The 18,515-nt window shown below is 42.7% G+C and overlaps 1 protein-coding gene across 5 annotated transcripts in view; it reads left to right on the top strand.

The window, feature by feature from the left end:
* The window catches only part of LOC147455419 (villin-3-like), a 37,360-nt gene extending 22,157 nt beyond the window's left edge, over nt 1-15,203 (top strand). For 3 of the 5 annotated variants that reach the window (XM_086514196.1, XM_086514195.1, XM_086514194.1), the window contains exons 20-23: nt 4,928-4,993; nt 5,067-5,478; nt 5,881-6,110; nt 14,715-15,203. In XM_086514196.1, the coding sequence (XP_086370322.1) occupies nt 4,928-4,993; nt 5,067-5,478; nt 5,881-6,110; nt 14,715-14,828 (822 nt within the window). In that variant the 3' untranslated portion in view covers nt 14,829-15,203. Of the gene's footprint in view, nt 1-4,927; nt 4,994-5,066; nt 5,479-5,880; nt 6,111-14,240; nt 14,358-14,714 lie in introns of all 5 variants that reach the window. The other 2 variants (XR_015188347.1, XM_086514197.1) reach the window with 2 other exon arrangements.
* Nucleotides 15,204-18,515: the final 3,312 nt, after the last annotated feature.

The raw sequence follows: 18,515 nt of genomic DNA, 5'->3' as shown, positions 1-18,515 counted from the left end.
GACCATCCCCACAAGATAATACATCCACATAACATGCTCAAAATCTAGAAAAAGAAGATGCATATTATAGTAATTGGTTACACATCAAGGCCCTAGTATCTCATCTTTAAGACCATGCAGTTCACAAATCACACACTTCGTTCACATTGAACACTCATGTTTCAATCATTCAACCTAGCCATCTCATTCCGTCCAAAACTCTTGATGCGCCTAGATCACTGTGCAGTCATCTGATCCTTCTAGAGCTCGAGATCCACGTACACGAATATCCAATCATCTCATCTAGATAGACATCTTGATGCACTAGAATCTCATTCAGTTGTCATTCACTTAGCCATCACATCCAGATCTCGTTGATCTCTAACAAATGTCTAAATGCACTAAATTCAAATCATTCATCACACAAAATGCTATAGACATTTCATCTTTCTCTACATGTCTCTAGCATTACACACAAACTGCTGTATGAACTCAAGGGCTCCATGGGTGTCCCGGTAGCCTCAAACCTGACTGCTTGACCCCATCCTTGAACTCCTTGATCTTCTTGTCATTTTGTTCTCTATTTGAACTATCAGAAGAGGATGAAGTCTCCTCCTCTCAACTACTAGATGGGTCCCCGTGCCTTCTAGACTTTTTCAAAAATCTGCTTTTCTTGTTTTTTCTCCGCTTCTTCCGTCTTTTCTAATCCTCTCTGGAACTAGCGGACGACAAACTGCGGAACTGGGTCATCCTCAAAATGAACACGCTTCTTGAATCTATTTACCACCTCGAAAGTCGCCTTCCGGCCCAAATAACCGGGAAAATCCACTGATTTCCTTTTCTTCCGAGAGTGCTTTAAGCCTTTCATTAATTGGTTCATCTTCTTCTCCAGAGCTTTGTCAAACTCTTTCTGAGAGTACAATTTCTTCTTTTCAGCGCTCGGCTTTTCTTTCAGCTTCACTACTGTCTTGACAAGAGAATCGACGACCTCTCAAATCTCGAGTGAATCTCACCAATCGGGTAATCCTTCAAGTGATTCACATATTTCGAGTCTTTGTAGTACTTGATCAATCTTTTCACATGTGTCAACTTGCAATGGACGTTTGTACTCCGCTCTGCCAAGATTCCCCACCGGAAATTTACCGAAATCTCCGTTGGTTTCCTTTCATCCCACGCTAGGTTTCAACTTTTCTTCATCTCCCCGCAAACTAAAGGTCAAAGGAGTGTTGTCTCTATCAGATTCTCCGCAAGATCCCATGTGTATTCGAGAAAAGATCAGATCCTTCCTAAAAGAAGAATCGTTCTAAGGTTTGATACCACTCTTATAGGCTTGGACACTCCAATCGAGAAATCAATAGTAATACACAAACAGAATCTGCAAAATCACTGAACTTTGAGAGAGAGAGAGAGAGAGAGAGAGAGAGTTGACACGACACGGCGGAATTCCGACGCAAGATACACTCTCCCCAAAGATTGGTGCCCCTTTCGGTATTTTTTAAGGTTTTAGGCCCCTCGGCCAGGTACCATAAGTTGAAAAAACTTATTAAGTTTCTTTTAGCTTAGGCCACTCAGCTAAGTTCCATAAGTTGGACAACTTCTTCTACTACTTCTTTCACTGGGGTTTGGCGAAGTCGAAGCATGCACAGAGAGCTCTGATACCAATGTCGAATGCAGCGGAAGGTTTAAGTATTTAGCTCCGATCTAGTACTCCGCACAAATACAAGGTTATTTACTGCACTTGTAAAGAGAAATTAAATTGAGAGAGAGAAAGAGAGAGAGTGCATGCCGAGACCCAACCACGCTCAAGGACCCCCTTGCTTTGTTGTCAGAGCAAGCACTTGCTTTATTACTTGCACAATGTTGATACAATGGTCCTAAATGTTGTTGAGATGCTGATGGGTACTTGATGTAGATGCTTATGATGCAGACTCCAGAGGGTGGAGATATTGAAGCCGAGCTAGCCACGGGGCAAACTCAGAAAGTGGTACCGCTAATTGGTGCTCTTTCAGTGACTATCCAAGATTATCATGGAAAAGCCGATTTCCACATTATGAAGTTGCGACGTTCTCTTGGGCCATTACCTGATGCAGAAGGACAAGCCAATCGCCCTCAAAGTTGGTTGTCCGAACAAAAACCTGAATGAATTTTTCAGTAAGAAATGATGTTTGAGAATGCTTGCACATACTCATGGCCCGAACCCTTGTGGTTTTTTTACGAGGGGAGTATTGTTGTTGTTACTCATCGCCCGGACCTGGATGGTTATTTACGGGATGAGTATTAAGAAGTATGAGCAGCGGTTACTCTCAGCACCTCCAAATGACACAGGCTGTGATCCGGGGGGCGTTTGGTTGTAAAAGGCCTCTATATCTCCCGGCCCGGACCTTTTTAGGTTATGCGGAGGAGTGATGAGGGAGTCGTTGAACAGCTCATGGCCCAAACCTGGATGGTTATTTGCGGGGGGAGTGTTCATCGGTGACTTGTAACATGCATATGTGAGCATTTCTGTTACATTGTGATGTGCCAACCACCGAATATTCCTTATTGGATGAGATTCTTCTGGGAAGCCAACGACCCAGGAAATGAAGAACTCCAATCTAGAATGAGACTCCTTATTGGATGAGATTCTTCTGGGAAGCCAACAACCCAGGAAATCAAGAGCTCCAATTTGGAATGAGAAAATTGATTGTCCATCGGAATGACCCTCGAAAATTTCTTTTGAGCTAACCTGAGTTGTTTTGCAGATATGTTGTAATCGCAGACGAGTGCTTTCTATCAAGAAGAGGCGATGTCACAAACTGCAACGTGTCAAGCCAGTGAGGAACGGAGCCGACTAGTAGATCTCGACCGAGGGGCTAAACCCTAATAAGAAGTCCTACAAACTTATGAGACCCCGTCCGATGGGGCCCAGAGGACCTAAAGATTAAAGCGGGACCAACACACACACACACACAGCGAATTCAGGTGCTGGCGTGGCAACCAGTACGGATTTCCATGAATCTTGCTGTTGACGTGGCAGGTGTATGGATTTCCATAATTCATGCTGACAGCTTTTTGGGTTCAGCACTTTTGGAGCAGATGCTTTTGAGTTTATAGCTTTTCATTTAAACTCCTTTTGAATGGCCAAGGGCCTTTAAATATGAATTGTGGGCTCTCACTTTGGCAGTCTACCTGCAGGAGATGCACATCAAGAGCCACAGAGTACCTTGTTTAAGCAATATAAAGAAATACCTAAACGGGCGCCACGGTTTGGGGCCAGTACTCTCAGGGGTAGAATTCCACCACTCCGTGTCTCGTGTGCTCTCTCTCTTTCACTTCAGTCGTTATTGAAGTGCTAAAAGTTTGTTCAGTCTGTTCTTTTCTATTGGCACATGGTGCCGTCCCACTTACAGGTGATCAACAAAAAGAAGAGTGAGCCTTACTATCGGCGGTTCACCATACAATTTGCAAACATAGCTTTGCCATTGCATACCCTTACTCAAAAAGGGATACCATTCACTTGGGGACCTTCACAAATTACTGCATTTCAGCAGTTCAAGCAAAATTTGACTAAAAGGCAATGTTGACTCTACCAGATTTACACAAATCTTTTGAGATTTGTTCTAATGCTTGTGGGAGCATGCAGTCTTGATGGAGAACAGCCACGTAGTAGCTTACTAGAGTCATGTAGTAGCTTGCAATAGCGAAGAGGGTTGCACAAATTAAAATTCAACTGTGATCCTTTTTGTTCGGTTCTTTTCTTGCAAGTTCAATTTACGTGTTCAAGTGGATCATCAGCTTAGCAGGTGATTACATTCGGGAACTATCAACACAACTAGGAAGTGTGGAGTTCTTTCTATGGCTTACTGCTCATCAAAGGGTTAGTGGAAAATTGGCTAGTTGGGTTCAACCAATTTGTGCCTTCGCTTTGCAAAAAGGCCTACGAGACTAGAAGACACTGCATTTGAATTTTTGGGAGTGCCCTACAGAGCAAATAAGGCTTTAAGGGCTCAGTGATCCATCTATGATTTAAGGGTGAGGCAAATTTCTATAACTCACACACAAGGCCCCCTCTCCCTTTGCTCGACATGGAACGGTAGATGTACAATTCAGGATATGATCCATAACAGCACGCACTGTTGCTGTTGATGATCGTATCTATAGGAGGCCACAAACACATTTTGGTGCACCTTGGTGGACCACAAGAGTTTACACGAGCAGCAGCAGAACTTTAAGATAGTTGGGTGCATTGAGTGTGATGATTTCTTCCTCAATCTACATTTATATATCCCCACCAATACCCAAGACAGTTGTGGTAGAGCAAAGAAAGAGGTTAAATATGACTATCAATCCACCGCGCCTGCCAACTCTTCCTCAAGATCATCCACTTCAAATTCCTCCAGATGCGCACACTTTCAGCTTGCCATATCCTTTGTGTTTCTTGGGCAATACTTTCTTCATAATAACATCCTCTTTACATATAGTTTGCTTGAATCTTGCAAGGATGCAGTCACGATTCTCACAACAAATTGATCTTGGTTGGGCAATCCAGAAGTTAGCAAACTTAATGCATTGCTTGCTTGAAGAGAGGTGGAATTCCCTTTTCGTTTGAATAGGTTTGCCACAGACACGGCTAGTCTTGAAGGGGCCTTTAGGATATTCATTGAACATCAAATCATCAATGTGGGCCTTTTAGTAGGCAAATCTTGCTCACTGAATTACCTGTAACTTGTATCGACATGCAATGAAATGCCACATCAACTAACTTCTGCAGGTATACTCAAATTACAAACATGTCTCAGAAAATTTATTAAAAATTCTACAGTACCCTGACTAAGAAGAATAAATCTCTATTTAAAATATATCTATAAACTTTTCCAAATAAAAGCGCATTCTTTTCTTGCCTGCAGCACTGGCAGCAATCAAAACATGCAAATAGAGGGTTTCTAATCGACTGATTTGGCTGCTGCAGCAATCCCACACTGTATTCGAGCGGAAACTTCTCTCACTAAAAGGAGAGCCAAAACAGCAGCAAGAAGTAAGCAGTATAATCCTCATAGTATATAGAAGTTGTAAGTTCACAATTTGATTGATTGTGTCTGTTTCAATAGCAAATGACCAAGACCAAAAAACTCTCACCCCTACCAAATGAGAAGGGCTTCCAGCCAATAACAGACAAGGCAAAAAACACTCAAAAGGTGACATTCAGAACCGAGCAACCATTCAGTAAACTTCGCCAGCCACCAAAGAACAAAGCAGGACGTGACAACACTGCTGGAAAATCAAGTTCTATCTCAGGACTATACACCATGTTTGAGCTCCAAAACGGAAGGGAAGCCCCCCCAAATACTCCTATTGTCAAGCTGCCCACTCTCTCCTTGAAGCCAAAAAGGCCAATCAGGGAGACACCTCCTCCCACTCCATGTTCGCGAACAACTCCAAGAACAGCAATATCGCCCGCCATAGCTTCACTGACATGTGTATATGAATCTTACAACGACAGGTTTGCCTTTGCCTGGCCGGGTGAGCACTATCTTGCCTTTATACACAGTTACTTGCACACACACAGAGACACGTAAAATCACATACAGCATACAAACATTTAGTTTGACACCCTTTTGTGAACCATACTTTCAAGAAAAAAGTAACATATGGGATGGGACACAAGCAACTAAACAATTTGTGTGTGCGCGTGCGTGAGTGTGTGCGTGTGTGTTTTCTAGAAGAAACTACAATTTGAAACAAAAATATACAGCAGAACTGGATATAATGATTCAAGTTAGCCTGCAAACTCGCAAAGCTGAGCAATACAGTAATCATATCAGTGTTTCTTAAATTTAAGCAAGATAGATAATGCTGCTTAGCACGGGATGCTGCTTAAATTTAATTCTTGAGGTTTACGCCGAAAGAGATGCTTACCCACAGGAATGAAGCTAAGGCATGAAGAAAGAGCGTTGAGCAGAGACGTGGACGCGTTTGATTTCGAAAGCGTGGAAGTTGATGAAGATGAGGCACACCAACAAACGCCTGCAAGTCCGAGTGAAGCTCAGGTGGACATGGCTGAAGAGACGGAGCGGCAGTGCTACCACTCGTACGAGCGCTTGAAGGTGTCTTCGGGAAATCCGGTCTTGCGGATTGACAGCTCCAAAAGAGAGGTAAATTTCCAGTTTGAACGAGAGAGAGAGAGAGAGAGAGAGAGAGAGAGCGCGAGAGGCGAAAATGTTCATTCACCCCGGAGACCCAGCGGCCAGCCTTTTGGAAAGGCTAGCCTCAGGCCCGTGTCACACTGGGGCAGGCAAATGCGGTCCAAGCTGAGATGGCGCGCCGGTGAAAAAAAGCGAAGTTGGCCGCGAGGTATTGTCAGAGGGGCGGTCTCGCTTGCCCGGCCATCTTCTCAAAGTGGTGGACAACTGAAAAAGTGAGGGCGGGAGAGCGCGAGAGAGGCCTTGAGCCCTATCCTGCAACGTGAAACGCGCCTGCAACGTGAAACGCGCTCGTCAAACCACTTGGCCAATGCCTGTTCGCTGAAGCCTATAGCCAACATTTTAGTATTGACCCAGTGTGACATGAAAAGGCTGCCACTGCCTGCAAATCCCCATGGGCGCCCGTCCCTGTGTGACACGCGCCTCAGCACTATGTAAGAGTGGGTCTTAAATGAAGCTAAGGCGGTAGGATCAACGGTGTGGAAGTGTCGGCACAAAACTAAATGTTGCGGACACAAAACAAATGCGTTCGAAGTTGAAAAGGGCAAGAAAAGTATAACTTGGGTCCACTAGATTATGACCGTGTTCTGGCCCCTCCCCTTCATTTTTGCAAGGCTACCCTTTACTAATTAATGTATCTCCTTAACTAGGTCCTTTTTTTTTTAAACAATAAGGCGCAGTGAATTATATTAGAGAGAAAATAAGATATTACAAGCGAGGTAGGCAAGGAGGCCTACAGGGATAATTACATCAAAGGAGCAATGTACTGTTACTGTTGTACTACACAAAAAACCATCCCTGGCTAATGATCGTAGATACAAGATACAAAGTTCATCTAGCATTGGGGAAGACATTGAGGGTAGAAGGAGGGAGAATGTATGGGAGATCATGCACTGCCCGAACCAGAAAATGAAGTCGGTCAAGGAATCTATCTGCATCTTGAACTTTAGCGATTGTGAGGCTAGCTTCCTACAACATCTCTTCAGTCCAGCCAGAGAAAGTGTTGGATTCTTCTTCAGTAAGAGGGGGAGTAGGCAGGTAAGCATTATGTGCATGGAAGACTGTGTGGATCCTCCCAAAGATAATGAGCCTGCTCCTCCAAACCACAGCTTTCGCATAGTTAGCTTGTCTTTCCTGCAAAGAAAAATCGAAGAACAAGACTTTCAGGCTAGGTGCCTGGTAAACTCCTTCAAAAAGGAACTGGTTCTTTGCCTCCATATTGCCCAGAAAAAATATGCACGGGCCTTGTTCTAGGCCTCAGAGAGAATACCTATATTATCACCCAGAAGCCATTGTTTCCAAGACAAGGGTTTGCCTAGCAATTTGTTAAGAGGAGATAGAACAGGCTTATTGACAATCAATGAATAGGTGATGAACAGTTTCAACAGAACTTCCATATCTGCAACAAATCCCATTGTTTAACCCAGCTTGAAGAGACCTCTAGCCTGTCCATATGGCCTTGTGGAGAAGAAGCCATAGAAGAAGGGACTTCTTTGGGGGGATCATCGGACTCCATAGCTGTTGGAACTTAAAACACCATTGCTTCCTGTCAAAGTTAGTGCACCACCTTCTATTAAGTGAGATGTGAAGAGGTGGATCAGGTTCCAGGAGAATAGGTTGAGAATGTGTTAGTTTGAACTGCCCTCACCAAACAAAGTTGAAGAAAGAGGGTGATTCAGCTAGCTGTAGAGTCCAAGTCATTTCCTTTGGGAAGGAGGAGATTATGATAGTGATGAATTGAAGCTCCCAGGGGGAGATCTCGTAGGCAATCAGGAGCTAATCCGGAGAAATCCATCTGTTCTCAGTGGAGTTCCAAAGATCTTTCCGCTTTCTAAATCCTTTTTTGGAAAGTTTGACTACCTTGCTGCAGTTGTTCGAGGAGATCTGTTCTGTGTAGTGAAGTGGCCACCAGGGTGAACCGTCCGAGATTAAGTTGCCACAGTCTTTGGATTGCCAATTGATTTCAAGGAGGTGCCTATACGTGTTCCAGAACTTCCAAATGGAGAGGAAGAGATCGGAGCCTTTGCCTTTAACTTTTTTCAGCCCGAAGAAAATGGTTGAGATCGGCAAAGGGGCAAAGGCCTTCAGCCCTTCTAGATAGAAGGAGTTGCGGTTTTTGAGAAGTAGGACAGCCCAGGGCTCTTGCTGAAGAGCTCAAACCATGAGTTTGAGGACCAACAGGTCAGCGTTGACCTGGATGTTGACAATGCCCAAGCCTCCAAGCCCTGTTGGGAGCGTCACCAACTCCCACTTGACCTTGGGTGTTTTATTTCCTTGAGGGTCCCCTCGCCATAAAAAATTTCCTGCAAACCTTGGTAATATCTTTAAGATGGGAGCCAGGAGGTCTCCGTCAAGGTCGGGAGTCGGGGGGCAGTCAATCTACGCCCTCCATCTACTGCACATTCTTCTGCGGAATGTGGTGCTACAGGGCTTGGATGCACGCCATGTCAGCAAACGGAATTTACCCAACCGTCGGACGACGAGGGACCTCCAACTCAGCAGGCGGAATGTGTTGAGCTGCTGCCACATCAGCGCCAGGAATTTGAAACTGTCGCTAAACTGTCTGACCAATCGCGTGCGCCGTTACCTGCTCTCAGTCCGCTCAGGCTTCACTGCAGACCCCCCTCCTCCCGACTCTCGACGGCCGGGAAAGGACTCTTAGTGTCCTTTCCCATGAATAATGGCTCCCAGCATTGGCTCCCGATCCCGCCGGTCGCCAGTTGGTCGCCATTATCATGGGAAAGGACACTAAGAGTCCTTTCCCTACACCATCATGAAAGAAAGAAAATGAGATACGTTGTGATGAAGTGGTTGATGACGATTATTCTCCCAGCTATTGAACCTTGTAGACCACTCCACCTCTGTAGCTTTTTACGAAATAGGTTGCCCATTCCCACCTCTGTTTGAGGTTGACCTGAAACCCCATGGGGATGCCCAAAAGCCTGAAAATCTGGCCTTCTTCAATTTGTGTGCATCCTTGGTCAAGAAGGAGTTGAGGAGGATTGGAGGAGGCCTCAAAACCTGTTTTGGTGTGATTAACAACAGAACCTGAAGCTAAGCAGAAAATCTCTAAAGCTGCCCAAAAGTGCTGAAGAGATTGACTATCATTATGAAGAAGAGAGTTAGTGTCATCAGAAAAGAGAGAAAGGCACATCTGTTTCCCGTTGGGGAGGTCTATCCCTCTAATCAATCCCTCATCTATTTTCTTGTTGACTAAGCAGTTGAAACCATCTGCAGCTATAGCAAATAGCAGGGGAGCAAGGGGGCACCCCTGTCTGATAGATTTCTGCAGGTCAAAAGGGTCAGAGAGAGCATCATTGATGCAAACCCTGGCATTAGCATTACACAACAATGTTTTAACATACAAAACAATATTAGGGCCAAATCTCATGGCTGAGAGGGATCTAAGTAGGAAGGGCCATTCAATGCGGTCATAGGCCTTGTCGTAGTTGATTTTGATAAAAATAAAGTCCTGACCCGATTTCTGGGCATATTCAATGCCTTCCCAAATAGCAATGACAGTTTCAAGGATCCTTATGCCCTTAATGAATCCCTTCTGCTCTATGTTAATCCACCTCGCGAGGATGTGAGAAATTCTGAGAGCGATCGCTTTAGAGAAGATTTGTAAGCAGTAGTTAACATAGTGAGAGGCCTCCAGTTAGAGAGCTCCTCCTTGGGGCCTCTTTTATGGAGCAATTTGATTATCCCTAAGTTAATGGTTTTGGGAAGTGCTTAATAATGAATAGATTCCTCCCAGACCCTGAGGAGAAAGGGTATAAGTGTGTCCTTGAAAACTTGGAAGAATTCGGCGGGAAGGCCGTCAATGCCTGGGGTTTTGGGTTTTTTTAATGACAGGATGGCTCTGTTTAAATCAGCAGCCAGGGTTCTAGAATCTTCTGGAATGACATTTTTGCGAGCTCTGAAGATTTCCTCTTCCGCTGCACTTTTAGCTGGGCAGTGAACCTCCGAGAAGCTAAAGAGCTGTTGGAAGTGTTCTTTGGCTAGGAGGAGATTATCTGCTTGAGAAGTAGCCTGCTTCTCCTCAGTGGACAACAAGGGGATGTGGTCTCTAATAAATTTCTTCCTTAGAACTTTAAACATTTCCTTGGACGGTCTGTCGACTATTCCATTGATTTTGTCCTGATTAGAGAGGGAGGAGTCCGCTTCTAGGGAGGCCAAAAGTCTGTACTTTGCAGCTCTACGTTCCTTACGTATGACAGTAACCTTCTTCCTGAAATCAATAAGACATTGTTGAATTTTCTTGACCGCTTTGGACCAAGAAGCAGAGGGACTGGAGTCTGAGTTGAATTCTTGCCTCCAAATTTTTTGGACTGCTTGCTGGACAGCAGGGAGATTGAAAAGAGAAGAATCAGTATGGAACCATCAAATTTTTGAGTTTATTACATTTATGATCGAGGATGCCAACTAAAGGATAGTGTTTAGAGACACAGGTGGTGATGGACGGAGAGGCTTTGACTCTGTTGAAGGTGTTTGCAACTTCTGAAGACACATACATTCTATCTAATCGAGCCTTCCTTGAGAGATTCCCCCTTGAATAGTTCTGCCACGTGAACTCGCCCAAAGTCCAGCATCTTTCAACTGGTGAGAGTCCTTGAGGTGCTTGCCAGACTCGTTTTTCCTTACCCTGAATTACTTGTCCACGGTTCTTGAATCTATCTTCCGAGTCCTCAACCATGTTGAAGTCTCCTATAAGAATGCTAGGACTAGGGATCCCTAGTAAAGATTCCCAGATGGCAGTGCGCTCAGAGAGTGATCCTGTTGCATACACACTTATGATTCTGCAATGGAGGGGGGTTGGAGCCTTAATTGAGCACCAATGGTCTCCTGCCTGGAGATCAAGATCAGCCAAGTTCCATTGCATAGGAAACCCAAGGGCAACCCCCCCCCCCCCCCCCCCCCCCCACATTCTCTGTTATGGTTGGATACCAGCCATTGGTGCTTAGCAGAGATCTACTTCAACCTGTTAAGGAGGTCAGGGCCATTAATCTTCACTTCTTGGAGAGTTAGAACGTCTGATGGGTGGTCAGATACCCAAGCCTTCACTTGTTGGACTTTCAAGGTAGAGGAAATCCTTTGACATTCCATGGGTAATCTTCATTTGGGGTTTGGTCTTCTTAGGGGTACTAGTAGGGGTCGAGGAAACAGTGGCGTGACTTCGCTTGTTTTCCTTGGGTGATTCCATGGGGGCTGGGTGGTCCATGCCTGAAGAAGAAGGAGCTTGGTTGAGGTCTGGGGTGGAGTGTTTAACAACATGGGCATCTTGATCATTAACCTGTTCTTCGAGGGGAGGGCATGATTCATTATTCGAGTCATCCATTTGGGAATCTTCTACCTCAGAAAGTTCCCAATCCTAAAGAACACAAAGAACAACAAACTTGTTGCCAACAGGTTTCTTAGGTCTTGCCTCACCTCTAGCTTGCTGGTCAAACTGTTTAGAATGGACCGGTGTCGGACACTCTCCCTGTGATTGAGGTTGAGGGGCACCATTGGGCGGTTTAGATGGTTGGTCAGTTTTAGGAACCCCCCGCCCCCAAACCCCTCACTTGAGTCGGTTGCCTTGCGTGCTTCGTGCACCTCGTGTTTCCTCACATGGGTAAGAACCCTGTCACGCTACCTGCCTAGTGTCGTGATTCCCATGAATGAAATGACCCCAAAATCGTCACGCAATGCCCAGAGGGCACCCGTCATAGCCACGTGCACAAGGGAACTTTCGTCCTTCTCTGTCTCTCTTCGTGCACAGCAAGGGGCCACACTGCCGGTCATATACCCCGCACTCCGCACTCCACTGTTCTGCGCTCGCATGTGGGACTACTCCAGAGCCACATGGCAGCATAACATCCATCCGGCCCTCAAGAACTTTATCACATTTCAAGTGAGAAAAAACTTCCAAGGCCCTTTTAATTTTAGGCATAACTTACTGCTCCTCAGTCCTATTCCGATGCTGTAAAGCCCATCTGAAAGATCATCACCACATATTTGGCTTCACATAAATAAATTCAAGACACTAAACCCTAAACAAACTCTAGTGAGAGGAAAACGATAGAGTTAAGAGAGAATAATTATGGATGCAAGGATACTTGTTTATATAGAATACAAAAACCTTTGAATTTCCACTTTCAAGAGGTTTTTGATTTCCTAATACTTACCCTTCACTTTTGCATTTAAGGTATTCAAAAGTGAACCTTGTTGAGATCAGTAGGTGATACATTTTGAAAATGCATTTTAGTAGATCATTCAAAAACTCCACCAGTTTTCTCTCTATCTACTTCGTGACTACAACTAGTGCTCTCTCTCTCTCTCTCTCTCTCTCTCTCTCTCTCTCTCTCTATAAATCAAATTGCATGCATGCTATCACGATGCAAGCGTTCTTCTCCATGCCATGCCATGCTAGTCAGCCAGCTGATGTTGTGAGGGAGTCCATGGATGGACTTCAGGTTGAGGTTGCCATTAGTCTAACTCCAAAAATTTGCATGGAATATAGCGTATCAACCCCATCGAGAGGGACTAAAGCCCCCTCTACGCATTCCCCCATGAAGGTTGGTGTGAAAAGATGCATTGAGACAAAGTCTCTTTTTGCATCCCATGTGCAATGAATGAGTTGCACATGCATGGAGCCAAGTTGGCACATTGCCCACTTTCTCTAGAACACAATTAGTCACCACCCAATGTCAATATTGGGATCTACCAAGCAACCATGCTGCTCAAATGCTTTCTCCTCATTAGAAAGGCTCGTAATATAGGGCTAGCTAGTTCTTGTGGAGCTACACGAGACTGAAATATTGCTATCCAAATGATGTCACAACAGGTATCACTCAAAGGCATATATATCTATCTATCTATATATATATATTATATGTAATTATCTCTTTGCATTAGCCTCCATTAGAGCCAACTTTTTCTAGAACACAATTAGTCACCAACCCATGTCAATATTGGGATCTATCAAGCAACCGCGCTGCTCATAAATTCCTTCTCCTCATATAGAAAGGCTCGCAAAATAGAGCTAGCTAGTTCTTGTGGAGCTACAAGAGACTAAAATATTGCTATCCAAATGATGTCACTACAGATATCACTCAAAGGCATATGTGTGTGTGTGTACGTACATACATACATACACACACATACATATATATGTGTGTGTGTGTATATATATATATATATATATATACAATGATCTTTTTTTGCATTAGCCTCCATTAGAGCTACACGGGTGCAATTGTTCCTTAAACATCAAATCTCACACGCCATTTTATCGTTGATAGCATGTGTATATAAACATGTATAATATATATACTCCTGTACAATTAATCTTATCTATAGTTTCCATTGCGTGATCTTTCTTACATTGGCCTCTATTGGAGCTACATCATTGTAGTCATTCCTTGCACATCTAATATCATTTCTTACATCGTTGTAGTCATTCCGTACACATCTAACATCATATGTCAGCTTCTTCTTAATAGCAAGTCTAGTCCTCCAAGGCCAACATGTCTAGTCTTGCATGACATTATTGGTACCATTATTTTTGCATCGTGGCAAACATACAATAGGTAGACCAATGGAAAAACATAGACTAAAGAGAGGAAAACTCAAAGAAGGAAATGCCATTGTTTGGCCTATCTTAGCCCTAACCAATCCAACTAGGTTTTATAGTGCTTCCTTGCTTTTTCCATTGTTGGGAGTCAACCACGAGCGAGTTTGATATATAAACTTGCACTTTGTTTTACCACCATGTATTTTAGAATGAGCAAGTTGCTTTCTTGCCTCAATATGTCATGATCCACTCATCATAGGCATGACAGTAGATTGTAGATAGTGCATTTATGTTTCTCATTGATAGTCACATTGTACGATTGTCGCAAGTTCTTCTTTATATTTCTATAAAGCTTGATTAATCTTCGCAATGTGTACTTGAAATTGTTCAAGCATGACTTTTAGATTATGTGAACCACCATTTTCCACTTTGCAAGAGGTGTTGTTTTAATGGTCTTAGTACCATGCCTTCTTGCCACAAATACTCTCTCTTGCGCACTTACTAAAATTTTTCGTTCCTTTTTTTAGTTGAAAAGTACCATTGTGGCATAAAATTTGCAAGCAACTAAAGAGAATTATGAGCCTTCCTCGATGAAAGAAAGGGAGCACTCAAGTCCTCAAGTGATTTTATCTTTTTTTTTCATGGTAGTAATATAAACTCTCTTTTGCATTAAGTAGATCTCTCTTTGTTTCATGGTAATAGTATAAACTCTCTTTTTCACTAAATAAAACTTTGCTTCATACAAAGGATAAAGAAAACTCGGTAATTTGTCGATTTTGGAAACATTGCATACAAATAGAGAAAGTGAAGTACTCCCCTTCAAACATTTTAGACAACATTCCTTCTAAAGCTTACCACTTTGATTTTTGCTTGTTGTAGGCATCGAACCCTTTATTTACAAAGTGAGATGGCATAAATAGGAAATTTATAATTGATTGATGGCTTGACTTTCTATTAAAAGTTTTAAAGGTTTTTTTTTTTTTGGTGTTTATTGATCACAGAGTTATCTTTCAAATGAGGAGTTTCAACAAGTATTTTTGATGGACAAGGATACATTTTACAAGCTTCCAAAATGGAAACAAGACAAATACAAAATGTTGCTTGACCTCTTCTAAGCATCATACAATAAAATAGCTTATGCAACTCACAATTGATTTCTTGATCATAAGCCTTCACTCAAGAGTATGTACATTATTAATAATGCAAGCTTGTTATCAATATTTGGTTAGAGCCTCTCTTGGTTGTACTTGAGACCTTGCCCTCTTTGTCCTTGACAAACACAACCATTCATGCATAGACATGGAAATGTACATATGTCAAACGAACATTTGGCATTCTACCAAATCTTAATTCACTTCATATTTTAGATGTATTTCCCCCCCAAATAGGTGTGCCCAATTTTTGAAACCAATTGTCTTAAGTGGAATCTAGGCAGATTCTTGTATGCCATTCTCTATTGTTTTCTTATTGAACAACTCTATTTTCTTGCCTTTTTGAAACCATTTGTCTTAAGTGGAATCTAGGTAGATTCTTGTATGCCATTCTCTATTGTTTTCTTATTTAACAACTCTATTTTCTTGCATCGTAAACATCCCATTTTGCATGATTCTTAACATTAGTGAGATCCTTCTTGCACTTTGTGTAGTTTTTATGTGTTGTTTGCTCCATTGTAGAAGCTCGTGTGATAAGTATGCATCCAATGCAAGAAAATATAATAATGTGACGGAAAGCATATCCGCATTTGCAATGGTGTGCTTTGATACATGTACTTTGCTAAGCATACAAAGGAGAATTATGTTTAAGAATTGCAGGTGGGTCTAATCTCAAGAAATTGTTTGTATGTCAAGTTCATTCAATTGGAATGTTATCATTACCTCCCCATTGACATATGTAAGTGTGTAACTTTTTGGAACTTAAAAATCCCCTCTTAATTGGATACTCACATATTTTAAGGTGGATCTGCCAAGGAAATATTCTCTCAAGGTCTTGTTATATCCATGATCTCTCCTACTCACTGAATTTCTTGATTCTACTCCCTAGAATCTTCACAGATTCCTCACATTCCTTCTCGCAACCTAGAGTAAAACTCTCTTCCAAGAGTAGCAGTCAAACTCGTGACATCATGCATTGCATTGAGGTCGCTCTATGCTAACCATCCCACCCAAAGGACTTCATTTTCCATTGTGTGATCCTCTTAGTACAACAAGAAGGTTCTAGCCTCAAGGGCTATTGTCGATGGTGACGCACGCAGGCATGTGTTCCCTATTTGTATGTGACACCCGCTAGCTTGCACTATTCTCCCCTTTCCTACTTGATTATGCATCGACCTGCCACTTGCCCTAGACATCTACCCATGTGTCCCCTCCACCTCGCTATCCTTGCCACAATCTCCTTCTTCATTTTGTTTTTCAGAGGGTATCTCCTTAGATATCATCTAAGGACCCCAAGTTCAAATATCGTACCATCTATGTGTACCTAAAAGTAGAAGAAACAAAGTACCACTTGAAAACCACAACTTAGTACAAGTAAAGGCCTCATTTGCTTTGGCAATTTATGAAAGAATTTTCAAAATGACAAATAGATCTCAAGTTTAGGTGCATGGAAAATAGAAAGTCTTTTCATTGCATGTGGCATGAAATCTCCCCTCTCCAGCCACATGTTTTTCCAATCGTTGGTTTTCAATGGATGCATGTCATGTTTGCATATGTTTGGTCCACATAGCTCATGTCCTTCAAGCAAAAATCTACCATGCTCCTCGTAAATTGTCTTACTCAAATGATCAGAGCGGCGGAAGCCAAGTCGAGGACCATATTTTGGACATGCATGATTGCCCGAGTAACTCAAGCCTGAAAAATCATAAATTAAAATATAAAAACATTGGCATAGCCAAGAATAACATGTATAAGAGGGTCTCAAAGGCACTTACCTGAACACTCACCGAAGCTTGGTCAATCATGCATGGCCCACATGAGAATGCCTTGCACATATACATTTCGTCGTCCGATTGGTTGGGACATATCAACCACATCGATCCCTGTCCACAAGATTTGGAGTTCTTTTATAAGTGGTGCCAGATAGACGTCCATGTTCTTTTCTTTGTACTTTCTTGGGACGATTAGTGACAACAACAGATGTCCCTTCTCGATAGCTAGCTATGGTGGAAGATTATAATTAACCAAGCAAATAGGCTACGTGTTCCATGACGAACTCCGTAATCCAAATGGGTTTACTCTGTCCATTGCCAGACCAAAGAGGATACATCGAGGCTCATCCTTAAATGTAGGCCAACTTTCCTCTATGTGCTTCTAGAGTCAGCGGTACCCACATCACATCATCTGTCGATCTAGTATTTGAGTGCCATGTCATCAAAGCGGCTATAGACTTGCACTTGAATATGCTCTTTATTCTTGGAATGATAGGAAAGTGTCGAAGGACCTTTGCAGGGATAAATTTTCCTTGTGTCCTCTCTATACCTGTTTGATCCACAATTGGGACACTATTCCAAATTTCATACTCATTGCAAAAAAGTATACAATCATTAGGGCATGCATGTATTTTGTGATAATCCAAGCCCAAGTTAGTAAGAAGCTTTTTAGCATCTGGACGGGTAGGGGGCATGTGATTGCCTTCCGGCAAGATTTGCTCGTTTAGCAACCTGTTCGTTACATGAACAAGTCAACCCCTTGATCACATTATTGAACTATAATTTGCACTTTGGTATGCTTAGATACAATGTATTTACCTGAAAAGCTCTGTGACGGAGGCGTCAGACCACCCATAAACAGACTGCAAATTAAGCATTGCCAAACCGGTACGAGAATTGAGATTTTTGCACCATTGTAAAGAGGCATACGTGCAAGAGTTTGCATCATCTCACCCTCTGTATCGTTGCTATCATGCCGTCGATATGGACGGGATGACTGAGATTGGTTCTTAGTATTGCCTTGAATGCTGTCGTCTTGTATGTTTTCAATGATGGGATCCATGTCAAAGAACGCAATTAACATTTGCTCCATCTCTACTTCTTGAAATGTGGAATCAGGTATTGGTTGGGTGGACTTAATCGATGGCTGTTCGTTTGAAAATCGTCTTCTTTGGGATGAAGTTCGAGCAGTATCTACTTGCGGAGGTTGATCTACCGTCTCCAGACCATGAGATCGATAACGCAGGTCTTGTAGTTTCTCTATGGAAAAGAGACTGTTATTGCGTATGTGTTGGTCGCAGATTTTTTATTTTTGAAAGATCTGATGCTTGCAATGCGCACAAGGATACGCCATCCTATCGACGACACTTTATCTACCAATGATGCAATAAATAATTAAATCACTCTTGCTATAAGTACACACTACTAACTACATGACAATACATGACAACCTCACATTCTCTAGCCATGTCCGATCCCCGCACACCTCGGTCTAGAGGTGCACGGAAATTAGGACCACAAGGTAATAATCTCGTCTTTATTGGTCAATGACTATATATTAGGTTTTTTGAAGTCTGTGTGCACTATTGAAGTCCGATTGCGTTATTTACTTTGTTTATCAAAGTCCGTTTGCGTTTTTGAAGTACACAAGTAATTTTCGAAGTCCGTTTGTGTTTTTTCTACTATTTGTCGCTAGCTCTAACAAGCTCCTGTTCTCTAGCCATGCCCGATCTCCGCACACCTCGGTCTAGAGGTGCATGAAGATCATGACCACAGGGTAATAATCTCGTCTTTATTGGTCAATGACTATATATTAGGGTTTTTGAAGTCTATGTGTGCTATTGAAGTCTGATTGCGTTATTTTACTTCGTTTGTCGAA

This window comes from Adiantum capillus-veneris, chromosome 6, assembly GCF_014529385.1.
Source record: "Adiantum capillus-veneris isolate H3 chromosome 6, ASM1452938v2, whole genome shotgun sequence".
Classification (NCBI taxonomy): domain Eukaryota; kingdom Viridiplantae; phylum Streptophyta; class Polypodiopsida; order Polypodiales; family Pteridaceae; genus Adiantum; species Adiantum capillus-veneris.
The sequence above is the reverse complement of the archived record's forward strand: the minus strand, read 5'-3'. Positions and strand labels throughout refer to the sequence as shown.